The 15,806-nt window shown below is 43.2% G+C and overlaps 1 protein-coding gene across 1 annotated transcript in view; it reads left to right on the top strand.

Moving 5' to 3' along the window:
* Positions 1-15,806, top strand: part of C11H3orf20 (chromosome 11 C3orf20 homolog) — a 78,034-nt gene that overhangs the window by 18,884 nt on the left and 43,344 nt on the right. Inside the window, exons 6-8 of the mRNA XM_059940613.1 lie at positions 4,562-4,714; positions 5,487-5,607; positions 11,547-11,678. Coding sequence (XP_059796596.1) covers positions 4,562-4,714; positions 5,487-5,607; positions 11,547-11,678 — 406 coding nt within the window. The remainder of the gene's footprint in view (positions 1-4,561; positions 4,715-5,486; positions 5,608-11,546; positions 11,679-15,806) is intronic.

Genomic DNA, 15,806 nt, shown 5'->3' with positions numbered 1-15,806 from the left:
CTGTCATAATATGAATATTTATAGCTATAAATTTCTCTCTGGGTACTGCTTTCACCTGATCCCATAAGTTTTGGTATTTTGTGTTTTTGTTTTCATTTATCTCAAAGTATTTTCTGATTTCCCTTGTGATTTATTCTCTATCCATTAGTTGTTTAAAAGTGTGTGCTTAATTTCCACCTGTCTGTGAACTTTCTAAATTTCCTCTGCCAGTGATTTCTAGTTTCATTCTGTTGTCAGAGAATATACTCTTTATGGTTCCAGTCTTTTGAAAATTTATTGAGACTTGTTTTGTGGCCTAACATACTGTGTAAACCAGAGAACAATCCATGTGAACTTGAGAAGAACGTGTATTCTCCTGTTGTCAAGTGGAATGTTCTGTATATGCCTGGTAGGTCTAGTTGGTTTATACTATTGTTCAAGTTCTCTGTTTCTTGACTGATTTTCTGTCTAGTTTTTCTAGCCATTATTGAAAGTAAGGTAGTGAAGTCTCTCTTATTGTAGAACTATTTCTTCCTCTAATTCTGTGCATTTTTGCTTTATATATTTTAGGGCTCTGTTGTGAGGTGTTTATACGTCTATAGTTGTTATATCTTCTTGAGGTATTAGCCCTTTTCTCAATACATAATGTCCTTCTTTGTCTCTTGTAAAAATTTTTACTAAAGTCTATTTTGTCTGATATCAATATAGCCACCTTTCTTTTGGTTACTATTTGCATGGAATATCCTTTTCCATCATTTCACTTTCAACCTAGTTGTGTCTTAGCATCTAAAGTGAGTCTCTTGTAGATAGCATATAGTTGAGTAATGTTTTGTTTTGTTTTTGTCCATTTGGCAGATCTCTGCCTTTGGAGAGTTTAATCCATTTATATTTAAAGTAATTGATGATATGGGAGGACTGAATTCTGCCATTTTGCTGTTTTCTTTCTTTTTCATGGAAAGGCATTTTATTTTTATTTATTTATTTGTGGGGGCGGCATTGGGTCTTCGTTGCTGTGCACGGGCTTTCTCTAGTTGTGGCAAATGGGGGCTACTCTTTGTTGCGGTGCATGGGCTTCTCACTGCAGTGGCTTCTCTTGTTGCGGAGCACGGGCTCTAGGTGCACGGGCTTCAGTAGTTGTGGCCCGTGGGCTCAGTAGTTGTGGCTCACGGGCTCTAGAGCGCAGGCTCAGTAGTTGTGGCACACGGGCTTAGTTGCTCCGTGGTGTGTGGGATCTTCCCGGACCAGGGATCAAACCCGTGTCCACTGCATTGGCAGGTGGATTCTTAACCACTGTGCCACCAGGGTAGTCCCAAGGCATTTTATTTTAAATACAGTAGTGTGTACATGTCATTCCCAAACTCCCAATCTATCCCTCCTCCCACCCTTCTCTCCAGTAACCATAAGTTCCTTTTCTAAGTCTATGAGTCTATTTCTGTTTTGTAAATAAGTTCATTTCTTTCATTTTTTCTTTTTGGATACAGCATATAAGTGATATCACATGATATTTGTCTTTCCCTGTCCTACTTACTTCACTTGGTATGATAATTTCTAGGTCCATCCATGTTGCTGCAAATGACATTATTTCATTCTTTTTAATGGCTGAGTAATATTCCATTGTATATATGTACCACATCTTTATCCATTCATCTGTCAGTGGACATTTAGGTTGCTTCCATGTCTTGGCTATTGTAAACAGTGCTGCAGTGAACATTGGGGTGTGTGTATCCTTTCGAACCATGTTTTTCTCTGGATATATGTCCAAGGGTGGGATTGCTGGATTATATGGTAGCTCTCTGATTTCCTTTTCTCCACACTTTCTAGTTATTTTCTTATTGGTTCCCCTGGTATAATGGGTTGAATAATGTCTAACAAAAATTTATGTGTACCTGGAACCTCAGAATATGACCATATTTAGAAATAGGGTCTTTGCAGATATAATTATTAAGATGCAGTTATATTGGATTAGAATGAGCCCTAATCCACTGTTGTCCTTATAAGAAGAGAAAACAGACACACACAGAGGGAAGAACACCACGTGATGACTGAGATAGAGGTTAGAATGATGCATCTATAAACCAAGGAATGCTAAAGATTCTTGGTAACCAAAAATAGGAAGAGGCAAGGAAGTGTTCTTCCCCAGAGCCTCCAAGAATATGGCCCTATCAGCACCTTGATTTCAGGCTTCTAGACTCCAGACTGTGAGAGAATAAATTTCTGCTGTTCAGGTCACCCAGTTTGTGGTACTTAGTTACAGCAGCCTGAAGAAACTAATTACATTTGACAACATATTAGTTTGAGTTAATACCAACTTAGCCTCAGTAGCATGTAAGACTCTGCTCCTATACAGCTCCATTCCTCCTCCTTTATTTCGTTGTTAACAGAAATTAACTCTTTATATATACATTGCCATTAATATAGATTTACAAGTATTGTTTTATGCATTTGTTTTTTCAAATCATATAGGAAAAAAGGAATTATAAACAAAATAATAATATAATACTGAATTTTATATTTACTTATGTAGTTACCGTTACTGGTGTTCTTTTTTCCTTTGTTTGTCTTTGAGTTACTGTCAAGTGTTTTTTCATTTCAGCCTTAAGGAATCCTTTTAGCATTTTTTGTAGGGCAGGTGTACTAGTGGTGAACTCTCTCAGCTTTAGTTTATCTGGAAAAATCTTAATTTCTCCTTCATTTTTGAAGAATAGTTTTACTCAATATAGAAGCCTTGGTTGATAGCTTTTTTTTTTTCAGCTTTTTAAATATTTCATCCCAGTACCTCTGGCCTTCTTGGTTTCTGATGAGAACTTGGCCACTAATTTTATTAAGGATCCCTTGTACATGACAAGTCTCTTCTTTTGCTGCTTTCAAGATTCTTTCTTTGTCTTTATGCAGTTCGATAATAACATGGCTGTCTTTGAATTTATCCTACTTGCAGTTTGTTGATCTTCCTGAATGTATAGAGTCATATCTTTCATAAAAATTGAGGAGTTTTCAACCATTATTTCTTTCTGTCCCCTCACTTCTTCTGGGACTCCTGTTATGCATGTATTTGTCTACTTGGTGGTGTCCTACAGGTCTCCTAGGTTCTGTTCATTTTTCTTCATTCTTTTTTCTTTTTGCTCCTCAAGCTGGATAATTTCAATTGTTCTGTCTTCAAGTTCACTGATATTTTTCTTCTACTGCTCCAGCATGCTGCTAAATCCATCTAATGAATTTTATTTTTTTTTGTTTAATAATTAATTAATCTATTTGTTTGTTTATTTTTAAATTAAAAAAAATTGAAGTATAGTTGATTTACAATGTTGTGTTAGTTTTAGGTATACAGCACAGTGATTCAGTTATATATGTGTGTGTGTGTGTGTGTGTGTGTGTGTGTGTGTATATATATTATTTTTCAGATTCTTTTCCAGTATAGGTTATTATAAAATATTGAATATAGTTCCCTGTGCTATACAGTAGGTCCTTGTTAATTATCTATTTTACATATAGGAGTGTGTATATATTAACCCCAAACTCCTAATTTATCCCTCCCCTCACTTTTTCCCTTTGGTAACCATAAGTTTGTTTTCTATGTCTGTGGGTCTATTTCTGTTTTGTAAATAAGTTCATTTTTTTAGGGTTCCACATATAAGCAATATCATATGATATTTGTCTTTGTCTCTGACTTACTTCCCTTAGTATGTTAATCTCTAGGTCCTATATGTTGCTGCAAATGTCATTATCTCATTCTTTTTTATGGCTAAGTAATATTCCACCGTGTATATGTGTGTGTGTGTGTGTGTGTATGTGTGTATGTATATAACACATTTTCTTTATCCAGTCATCTGTTGGTGGACATGTAGGTTGCTTCCATGTCTTGGCTATTGTAAATAGTGCTGCAGTGAACATTGGGGTGCATGTATCTTTTTGAATTATAGTTTTCTCTGGATATATGCCCAGGAGTGGATTGTAGGACCACTGAAATTCTTCCTGTCTGGGGCACTTCTGAAATTCCTGCAAAAAGGATAGTAGCTGCCCACACCATATCTGTTTTAGTCAGGACCAGTGCTCCTTGCAGCCTCCTTAGTAGGAAATGAACAGGGAGACATTGTCTACTCTTCTAGATTGGTAAGAAGGGGAAGCAGCCTAACAGCATTAGAAACATCTCTGGCCTCAGAGTTCAGATACTGGCTCTGCCACTTCCTGTGGTGTGATGTAAGGCAGATCATTTCTCTTCACCTTGGATTCCTCATCTGTTGGGTGAATAACTTACCCTGGTTTGTCTGGGACTTTCCTGGTTTTATCACTGAAAGTCCTGCATCCCGGGAAACCCTTTACATGCAGGGAAACCCTACTCATCCGCGAGATGAAGGTAATAGTACCTACCACAGGGTGGTTGTGAGGAGTAGAAAGAGGATACAGGGAAGCACCCAGGGCATGGTTGGTTCCATAGTCATTTAGTTGTTACTTATGCAAAGTGCAGAAGACTGAGAATGATGTACCAAACAGCTAAAACACTGACATGTAGACTTGCTTTCCATGAGGCACCTAAGAGCAGAACCCTGAGAGTTTTCTGTTAGTTCTACTTAACAATTTCTGCCAGCTATCCCTCCGGAAACATCGCTTTGTGTCAGATACCCACATGCTGCAGAGGAAGAGCCATCACCTGCCTCTTTAATGACACACCCAGCTTCTCCTTCCTGGCCATGTTCAATGCTGAAGGCCAAGGCTGCGTTCACTACAACCTGAAGGCCCGGTGAGTCGGTTGGGGGAATCTTGGTCCCATGCAAGTATCTCTCAGGGTGACAAAGTGGGACACTGAGGTGGAAAGTAGGAGCCCCTGGGAAAAAGATGGACCAGGCAGTGTCCAGAGGTCTAGGAAGGCGGTGTGGCAGGGCCAAAGCAGTGCCTGTAGGGACATAGGTGCTTTGAGGCCCTTCCTTACTTGCTGGATTCATGTCATAGCCAATGAGAAGGGAAATTCCCCAAGTCCTACTCCACTTGTTCCCCCCAGAGCACTAAGATCTTCACTGTTAGCTAGATTCATGGAAGAATTCTTTAGGGGAGAGAAGTGTTTTATACTAGGAAGCAGTGAAGGAGAGGTCATGGATAGCATATATTCTTGGCAGCCAAATGTTGATTTTGTCTGATTTTCCTAAGGAACTGTTCTTGGAGGGATTGACTTACTTTCATGTGACAGATGTTCCATTTCCCATTTTGGTGCCTGAGCTCTTATATGCTCAGGCTCCTGGGCTACGGGCACACATTCCATTTCTCTCCCCCTTGGGTTTGGCCTGAGCCTCCACCATCTCCGTCAGATCTGACCTTCCCAACAGACTCCCCGGTAGCATCAACAGGTGTGAAGGGACATCAGACCATGTTAGGTGGGGTAAGTAGGGCCACCTGCAAGAGTCCACAGTTCCTCCAGCTGGGGCAGAGTCTCAGAGCCCTGCCTGCCTATAGCCTGTAGTGGTAGGGGCTTCCTTCCGGGACCTGGAGGAAGCTCCTCATTTACGTATCTCTCCTAGCTGCCCATACGTCTTGGTCTTGGATGAGGAAGGTGGGACCACCAATGACTACAAGGGTTATATAGTCCACAAGTGGAGCTGGACCTCCAAGACGGAGACTTTGCTCTCCCTGGAATACAAGGTAAGGTGGGCAGCAGAGGTGAGGCTTGCCACTGGGCTGCCCAGCATTAAGGGCCAGAGGGCTCCCTGTATGACAGGAGCCCTAGCCTCAAGGAGCTTGTAATCTCAGAGGTTCCCACGTTGATGGGCAGTGGTCCAGGGCTGGCTGAAGTGAACTTTTCACCAGCCTACAGCAACTGTTGGCTGCTGTACTGACCTTTCTTGGTAATATGCTTCCTGTTTTATTTTTATTATTAATGATATTATATTTTATAGTTAAAATGTCCTTTATTTTAGGAAGTAACTGTTACAGTAGTTGATAGTTTTATTTTTAATGCCTATGTGTGGCAATAAGAAAAGTAATTCTATGTTGGTATCCCCAGTTTTTGTTTTTATAGTTTTACTCTCTGAAAGAAAAAAATCTGAGAGTTAAAGGAAGCTGATAGACACAAATCCTTTTTTCATTCATTTGGTTGTTCAGCTATTCATCAAAGAGTTATTAAATAATAAATGTTTGATTACTAATATTAAATAATAACACATTTAATATACTAATAAAGCAAATAAGTGTGCTTGTCACTTTACCTATGGCAGAGTTTCTCATCCCCGGAACTACTGACATTTTGAGATGGATAATCCTTTGTAATAACTGTGCATTGTAGGATATTTACCAGTATCTCCCTAGATGCCAGCAGTACCCCCTCTCCTTGTTGTGGCAACCAAAAATATCTCCAGACAGTGCCAAATGTCTCTGGGAGGCAAAACTCACCCATTGTTGAAAATCACCAATCTAGGGGATAGAAAGATAGACAATACCCCTCAAGGAACTCAGAAATCTAGGAGAATAATAAGAGTATGTGGTAGAAAAGTATAAGGGCTGTGAGAGAAGGACAAGCTCATAGGGTTGGGATTCAGAGAAAGATCACAGAACATAGAATCCACCCAAGGTAAGAGTTACAGACAGAAAAAAAAAAAAGAGTTACAGACAGAAGCACTGTTAGAGTTCATGGTAGGGCTCAAGCATCCTGTCTCATGCCCTTCCTGTTCATCCTCTACGTTGACCACTGGATTCTCATTCTTATATCTCGATTCCTGTAGACCATACCTCTGCTCAGAAACATTTAATTCCTTGAACATGTATCACCCTTCCTACCCCACTGGCCTGAAATATAATACATCTTCTCTCTCTGCCAATCCAAATTTTCCCTCCTTCAAGGCCCTACTCAGACTTCCTGTCCTCATGGCACTCCAGTCCACACCCATTTCTCTCTTCTCCCAGTGCCCACTGTCTGGATTAAAAAGTAACCTGGGGCTTCCCTGGTGGCACAGTGGTTGAGAATCTGCCTGCTAATGCAGGGGACACGGGTTTGAGCCCTGGTCTGGGAAGATCCCACGTGCCACGGAGCAACTGGGCCCGTGAGCCACAATTACTGAGCCTGCGCGTCTGGAGCCTGTGCTCCGCAACAAGAGAGGCCGCGACGGTGAGAGGCCCACGCACCACGATGAAGAGTGGCCCCCGCTTGCCGCAACTAGAGAGAGCCCTCGCACAGAAACGAAGACCCAACACAGCCATAAATAAATAAAAAATAAAAAAAATAAATTAATTAAAAAAAAAAAAGTAATCTGGACTGAAATGACAAATTTCAGTCATTGTACAATTAGTCATGTAATGAAGAGGTTCTCAGTTGTGGCTGCATATCAGAATCACCCATGGGACTTTAACAAAAATATAGATCCCAGGCACAGCCCTAGAGAGATTGTGATTCAGTTGGTCTGTCATGGGTTCTGGATTTTGTAGTTTTTCACAAGTCTTTCTATTGCTTGACCAGGTCCAGGATCCCCAGTCCAGGGGTGTATTGAGTTATTGCCTTACTATTTAACTTTTTTTAGTCGTATGAAAGTTTACAATCCAAAAAGATTATAAATTGGTTGCAGGCAGACACCATATGTTATATGTCAGTATGGCCAAGTGGACAGAGAACTCTGGGATGAGGGTCTGAGGAGCCAAGTACTAGTGTCAGCTTTGCCAAACCCTGGGTGTGCAGCTTTCTGAAAACCACTCAGCTTCTCTGAGTCTTGGTGGCTCATGAATACAAGGTGGGTCATAAGAGCCTCCCTCCTGCCTCACACTGTTTCTGTGAGAACTAAATGAAGCAATGGTGGGGAAGGTGCTTTGACACACTAAAGTGTTTCAGCAGCGTGTTTTAATTCATTGTTCTGTTCCCTAGAGCTGCATACAGAAATGCACAACAGGGGCTGGTACAGTCAGGAGTGGCCTGGAACACAAGTGGCCTTGAGTTGTAACATTAGTGTGTGTGCATATTATTCTCATAGATACAGATAAGAAGGAGGGAGAGCATTCTGGATAGAGGAATAGCATCTGTAAAGGCTTGGAGTTGGGACTCAGGGTGGCATTGTTAAAAGTTCACAAGTGCTTCTCATGAAAGAAAAGTAGACAAGAGCTGTATGTGTCAGGGAGGTGGAGGTGAGAGGCATTGGATATCATGCTGAGAAGTTTGCATGCTGTCTTGGAGGCTGCAGTGGCAAGTCTGTTTCTGCCCAGATATTTATCGTTCCCAGCATTTTCATTCCTCTCTGAAAATTCAGTTTCCCTCCAGTATCATTTCTCTTCATCCTGAAAAACTTCCTTTAGCATTTCTTGAAATGGAGATCTTCTGGCAACAAATTCTGTTTTCTTTCATGTGAAAAAGGTCTTTATGAAAGAATATTTTTGCCAGATATGGAATTCTGGTCGACATTTTTTTCTATCAGCATTTTAAAGATGTTCCACTGTGTCTGTCCTCCATAGTTTCTGATGAGAAGTCTGTAGTTATTCAAATCATTGTTCATTCTCTAGTTGCTTTCAAGATTTTCTCTTTTAGTTTTCTAAGTTTGACTATGATGTGTCTGCGTGTGGTTGTCTTCATATAAATTCTGTTTGGGGTTTACTGAGCTACTTTAATCTGTAAATTCACATCTTTCACCAAATTTGGGGAGTCGTCTGCCGTCAATTTAGGGAAAAAATGCACTCCAGTCTCTTTCCTTTTCTTCTGAGACTCCAATTACATGTATTTTAGACCTTTTATGTTGTCCCAAAGGTCCCTGAGTCTCTGTTCTTTTTGTTATTGTTCAATATTTTTCTGTTTACTTTTCAGATTGGATAATTTACATGGATCTATCTCCAAATTCACTGACTTTATTCTGTCATTTCCATTCTGCCATTATGCTAATCCTGTGATGTTTAAAAATTCCAGATATTTATTTTCAACTCTATGATTTCTGTTTAGTGGTTTTTTTATATTTTCTGTTTCTCTGCTGAGATTTCCTAATTTTTCTTTCATTACAAATATATTTTCCTTTGCCTCATTGAGCATAGTTAAGTTAGCTGCTATAAAGCCTTGTCTGGTAATTTCAACATCTGGGACGTATCAGACAGGATTGGTTATTTGTTGCCTTGAGAACAGCTCACACTTCACTGGCTCTTCACATGTTGAGTCATTTTGGATTGCTGACATTGTGGATGTTATGTTTTAGAGTCTCTGAGTTCTGATGTATTTCTCTGAAGAGTGTTGATTTTTTTGTTTTAACAGGCAATGGGCTTGTTTAGACTCATAATGCAAACTTTGTCTCACCCGCAGTGGGCAGCAGCTCAAATCTCAGTTCAGTCTTCTGTTTCCCTGGAAGTAAACTGCCTTGAGTTTGCACTGCTCACACATGGTTCAGGGATCAGCCAAAGCTGTGGACTGTTTAATCATAGCATTTGGGACTCTATTTCTCTGTCCCTTCTGTAATTCTCTCCTTACTTTTCTGTGACTGTAGTTGACCCCACGTTTTGTCCTTTGGTTCTTTGGGCCAGAAAGAACTCATCCCATGTTGATCCTTTTAAGTTTTGACTCTTCGAAATCTGCATGCTTTTGCTTACTCTTCTGAGCCTTTGGGTAGTTGTTTTTTGTATTTTTTCCAAGTTCTGTGGGAGGATCAGCCTGTTAGGAGCTGACTCAACTATGCTGGGAGTATAATCAGCTGGTTACTTTTTAAGCTGAGGGCTGGTATGCTCCATCCAGCATTTATGTGGAAGGCTGACTGGAGAGGGAAAGATCAGCAGATGGGGCTAGTAGAAAGACTAGTTAAGGAGTTACTAGCCAGACTTGACATGATGAAGGGTATTAGTAGTATTTTTTAAAGGGACCATTTCAGTAAAATAAATCAGTGGCATTCAGAAGTGGGCTGTAGGGGATAAATGAGAGGAAGAGGGAATTATAGATGACTCCACATGGAGTGTGTGTGCCTGGGTGGAAACAAAGCAGTTTCTGAGAGGCTCAGAGGCCCATATGGTTTTTGATGTGCTGATTGGGCTCAGTGGACATCCCTCTCTGGACAGGGATCCTCACCTGGGGTGAGAGATTGGGGATGATATACATGTGGTATACATGTGGCTCACGAACTCCCAGGAAGATGAACAGTGGCTGAGTTCATAGAGCACCATCGTTGGGACATTGGGAAGAGGAAGAGAAACCACCCAGGGGCCAAGATAATTAAAAACAGCTCTACCAAGCTAAGCCCTTTGCTTATTTTATCTGCGAAATCTGCTTAGTGCCCCAGAGAAAGATTCTGTTATTGTCCCCAGGCTCAGAGAAGCTAAGTAACCTGCCTAAAGTGTCCAACCACAGTGCTTGAGCTCCCAGCCACAGCTCACAGCTCTGTTCTACACTCTCTAGAAGGAGAACAGGAGCAGGTAGTGTCTGTCTTGAGTGAGAGTGATCTACAGGTTTGAAGATGTCACACACTTGGCAGGAAGATGGTCATGGATCAGATGTTTTCAGGGTGTGGAAGGGGACTAGCACCCAGGCTGCACAGAATGAGGAAGGGGCTGGGTGGTGAGGAAATTTGAGTGTGGACCTTTGGACCAGCAAGTGGAATCCTAGAAGGAAATGGAAGGAGTGAAGATGGAGTGCACTTTCTTAGTTCCGAGGAGTTCTGGGGCACGTGTAGGTCAGGGGCTGTAGAGCTACAGACGCCCAGGCCCCGGTGGGGCCACTGTGCATAAATAACTCTCTGCACACCTGAACCAGCCAGGGCCTTACGTGTGCGTTGCTCTGCCACATCCTGACAATATCTGCTCGTGTTTGGTGTGGGCCTTTGTGGTTTAGAAAGCCACTTCCATAATCTTTATCTTATTTGAACCTAGCACGAGCATTTTGACTCTGATATTGAAGATTGGGAGCTTCAGAGAGGCCCAGTGGCTTGCTAACCAGAGGCAGAACTGGGACTTACTCCAGACCACAGAGTTCTTAGTAAGGAGTCAGTTGCTATAAGGGCAGCTCACCCTCCCTGTGTTCTTCTCTGGGACTGCTACCTAGGAAATCCCACCCTTTTGGAAGTGATGAAAAAGGGTGGCTCCTCCTCAGGGGAGGAGTGGTGACACATTTGGTGACTGCAGGAGAGGGGAATGAGCATGTGTGGCATGGCCCTGGCTGGGTTCCCTTTTGCCATCTGCCCATCCATCTGCAGAGGGGTGAGTTCTGGTCCCCCTGCCAAGGTAGTTCTGTGTGCTTTCCTAGTCAGACCTGGTGCCTGGGTGGACACAGCGTCAGATTCAGGGACAGTGTTGGCTTCTGACTCCTATCCAACCCTACCAGAACCAAAGCTGACTCACCTGTTGGATCCCTATGTCTCCTTCACAGTTGGTTACAGGTTTGGGTTGGAAAGGGAAAGGGCAGGGGTAAGGAACCATCATTACTTTTTCTGCTAATCCCTCAAAGAAAAATTGGAATTCTTATGTGTTCTACCTGAAAACAGGATTCTAGCATAATAACCAGAAAGATCTTACAACTCTCTTAGCCCCAAGCCAAGAGGGGTTTTGGTTTTGTGGTTTTCTGTTGTCCCTCCTACCCAGTCAGGAACGGGTAGATGGGACAACAGAAGCAGGGATCCACTGAGTCCTGGTTTCTTCATCCACAGGTGAATGAGCAAATGAAGCTGACGGTGCTAGGGCAGGATTCTATCATGGTCACCTTTACCTCCCTGAATGAGACAGTAACACTCCCCGTATCGGCCAACAACTGTCCCCACGGGACATCACACGATAAACGGGTAAGGCACGCAGACCAGTCACCCAGGCCTGATCCCAGAGGGTTTCAACATGGATGGTCACTTTGGAATGCCTTTGTTCTTCCTGGCTCCCCTACCCATACAAGGCCCCACCTCTTTCCCTGCCTAATGGACTTCTACTCATCATTAACTGTCTGACTTTAGTACCACCTTCTCTGTGAAACTTCTATCAAGAGTCTTTCAGGTGTGACAGGATCCATTGCAGACTAGCTTAAGCATGGAAAGAAAGTGTATTGGCTCAGTAAACTGAAAAGTCAGTCTGTAGATAGGCAGCATCAGGCATGGCTGGATCCAGGCCCTCAAAGGATTCCATCAGATCTTCCCATCTCTTGGCTCTGCCTTCCTCTTTGTTGGCTTTATTCTCAAGGAGTTTCTCTTATTATGGTGACAAGATGGTCATGAGCCTCTCCAGGCTTATTGTTCTACCAACTTTGGTCTCCCCAGTAAAAAGAGGACTTCTCTTTGCTAAGCACTTCAGTAGAGGTGCCAATATCAACATCATTGGCTCCATCTACTGCCTGCACCTGAAATGTTCTCTGTGGTGAGGTATGTGTGTTGCTCTTACTAGCCAGGCTCGAGTGGTCATGTCCATCCCAGGAGCTGAGGGGTGTGATCAGCCCCAGGTATACCACTTAGGCAAATGATTAGGCAGAAGTGTGTTCCTAAAGGAAAATCATGGTGCTGTTACCAGAAAAGGGAGATATGATGCCGGAGAGAGTAACTGCCCATGTGTTGATGACCCTCTCCACCACCCCCTTTCCCATCCCAGGTAGAATCTGCCTGTCCCCTTGCTCAGCCCTCCCAGCCGTGACTCACCTCCATTCCAACACTGCTTTATTTACAAGCCAGCCTTCTCTACCAAACTGGGAATTCCCTGTGATTCCTACAGGTACTGTTGCCCTGAAGCACAGGGACTGCTTCAAATGAAGCACTTGCTAAGGGGGTAGGTGAGCCAGTGTTGGAGTCTGGAAACTCAGTTCTTCATTCACTGGGTCTTTGTGGATCCTACTGTGTGCCTGGTCCAGAGTCAACATTGTGAAAAGAGATGGAGAGGATGAGGGGACAAAGTCCCTGATCCCCGAGGAGTTTATAGTCTGGAAGAGAATAGTTGACATTCACCATGAGACTGGGGTGGCCACGGGCTCCTTGGTGACACTGGCCGCTGGCATTACACACAGGGGATTGGCTCACTCAGGAAGCCTCCTTGGAGTGGGAGCGGGGGGACCACACCTCCCAGTCTTCCCGGGGCCAGTCCCAGTTTATGCCTATCAGCCCAGGAGTTATTAGTAGCATCCCTTTCACTCTCAGAAGTGTCCCAGTTTGGCTGATAAACTATAGTCACTCTGAAGGAGGCATTTGCACTGTGAGGGCATTTGCCACCACATGCCGAAGGCTCATAGGCTCACAGGGCTGACAGAACCCATAGGAGCAGCCAGCCCCATGTCTCCCCTTTACGTGGGGACACACGAGGCTGGCATTTGTTGGAGAGCCATGTTATCTAAACAAGACACAGAGAACACCTGTGTTTTTCCTGGAGGGAAGCATTGCACCTGTTTTTTTCACTGCTCTTACATTTCAGCAGCATTTCAACTTCATTAGTTGATTAGCTAATTCAATAAACATGTATTAGCACCTGCCGTGTGCCGGATTGGCTGCTGGGGATGTCAAAGTGAAAGAAGCCTCACTCCCTCTAGTCTCTGAAATACTTTCAGTCTAATGGAAGGGGCAAAAGCATCAACACAGGTTTGTGATCCAGCTTGACTGGTGTGGTGCGCGGGAGAGAGGGGCGCTGAGGGAGCTGGTAGGTTCGTTAAAGGGATCTCATTGAGCACCCAGGAAACTCAGATGCCAATGACTCCAGCCTACACTCCTCATGCCAAAGAGCAAAACAACGCCAGGATTTTGAGTCCATTAGAGCTGAGATGACTGCTGATTGATGAGTCCATTCTGTCAATTTGGTTCCATGCTCTTACTCTAAATGTCATTGTTGGCTGACTAAGTACACAGGATGTATGAGGTCACATGTCTACATTCCTTGAAAACCTTTTTATACTGTATTTTTAAAAATGTGCATTTACTTACCAAAGGCAGTAGATAATAGAAAAATTTCTGTTCACATAAAATTGCAGTAATGCTTCGTTTTTCTGGCAACCTCTTGTCTGGTAATCTCTGAAATTTGGAACATGGCTAAGAACCAGGACGTAAGCAGTTGAAGGCCTCCACGAACAGCTGAGAGAAATCACTCTAAGTCCCATGTACTGAACATGTCCTCTTGGCCTAGGAAAGCCCCTCAGTCATTCACATCTTATGTTTTCCTAGCTAAATGCAGCCTTAGAGAGCTAGAATCAGAGGTCCAGAGCTGTGCTGTCCAATATGGTAGCCATGAGTCACAAATGGCTATTGAGCACTTGAAATGTGACAATTCCAGGCTGAGATGGGCTAGAAGTGAAAGCACATGCTGCATTTCAAAGACTTAGTATGAAAAGAGAATGTAGCATTTCTTATTGATCATTTATTTTGATTACATGTTGTAGTAATCATATTTTTGATGTATTGGGTTAGATAAATATGTTATTAGAATTAATTTCACCTTCTGAGAATGTTTTTATTTATTTATTTATTTTTGGCTGCGTTGGGTCTTTGTTGCTGCGCGCGGGCTTTCTCTAGTTGCGGTGTGCAGGTGTTGCAGTGCGTGGGCTTCTCATTGCGGTGGCTTCTCTTGCTGTGGAGCACTGGCTCTAGGCGTGCGGGCTTCAGTAGTTGTGGCTCACGGGCTCTAGAGGGCAGGCTCAGTAGTTGTGGTGCGTGGGCTTAGTTGCTCCACGACATGTGGGATCTTCTGGACCAGGGCTCAAACCCGTGTCCCCTACATTGGCAGGCGGATTCTTAACCACTGCGCCACCAGGGAAGTCCCCTGATAATGTTTTTAATGTGGCTTCAGGAATGTTTAAAGCCACACATGCAGTTCGCATTATATTTTTACTGAACAGTGGGGATCTAAAGGTGGAGTACTCATTAAGGGAAGCTCGCAGAGGCTGACAGTGCGGAAGGAGGCTGGAAGTTATCTATTAAAAAGAACATTGTAACTCAAAAAGCATAACCATCTTGGAGACATCTAGTGTAGGGATAAACAGACAAATACATTAAAACAGCTTCTGAAAACCACCGCATTCTAGAGGATAGTCGTTGATGTTGACCAAGGAGACTGATTTGCCCCAGAACATCCTCGTCTTAACCTCTTCTGTTTGAGAGAGCAGGATGGTGTACTGTATATTACAACCTTCTGACTAGATAAACAACAACAAATGAAGACTTATTGTGGGTAACAGGATTTCCAAATGTTGACCCTAGCTTCCAGATTAAGCATCTTGGAATATTTTTATGTGAAATCTCGAGGCTGGCAGAGAGCCTCAGCTAGGAGGTGGCCTTAGGCCTTCCCTTTCCTTGCTGGGCCTCGGTTTCCCCATTTGTATAGTGATGTGTAAAGGCCCACCCAGCTATCCCACACTTCTCTCCTAGGACTTCATTCAACTGCAGTCGTGTGTGTGTGTGTGTGTGTGTGTGTGTGTGTGTATGTTTGGAGCTGGTTGTCACCCACTCATCAGCAAACCTGTGGCCATCTAGGAAAGCTGAGGGGTGGGAGTAGGGTGGCCTCTTCCCTCACACTCCCTGTCAGTGGAAAACTTGTTAAATGGTTTCCCCAGACACCCATCACCCTGGAAGGAACCACCCATCAGAGCGACAGGCAGAATGGCAGTCCCAGCTTTTATAGCCCTGCGGCCAGGCTCCTCACTAAATTTTCTATCAAGGCAGCACTTTGGAAGCGAGGAAATGCCTCAATTTAAATGCTTTATTAGCCCAGTGCTGCCTCAGATCCTTTTGGGAAGCAAGACTGCATATAAATTATAAATAAATAAATAAAATTAGCCCAGAGGCAGAGGTTGGGGCCAACAAACAGAAGGATCGTTGAGGCTTTGCTATTAATTGGGGCATCCTTTACAGAAGCTCTGCCTGCAGGACAAAGAGGGACACGTGGCTGACTTTATCGCTCTTCAGAAAGTCTGTCCACCACTCACCCCGCTCTCTCCACCTGAGGCTTCAATTCTGCAG

The sequence above is a fragment of the Balaenoptera ricei genome, chromosome 11 (assembly GCF_028023285.1).
Source record: "Balaenoptera ricei isolate mBalRic1 chromosome 11, mBalRic1.hap2, whole genome shotgun sequence".
NCBI classification, from domain to species: Eukaryota; Metazoa; Chordata; class Mammalia; order Artiodactyla; family Balaenopteridae; genus Balaenoptera; species Balaenoptera ricei.
The sequence above is the reverse complement of the archived record's forward strand: the minus strand, read 5'-3'. Positions and strand labels throughout refer to the sequence as shown.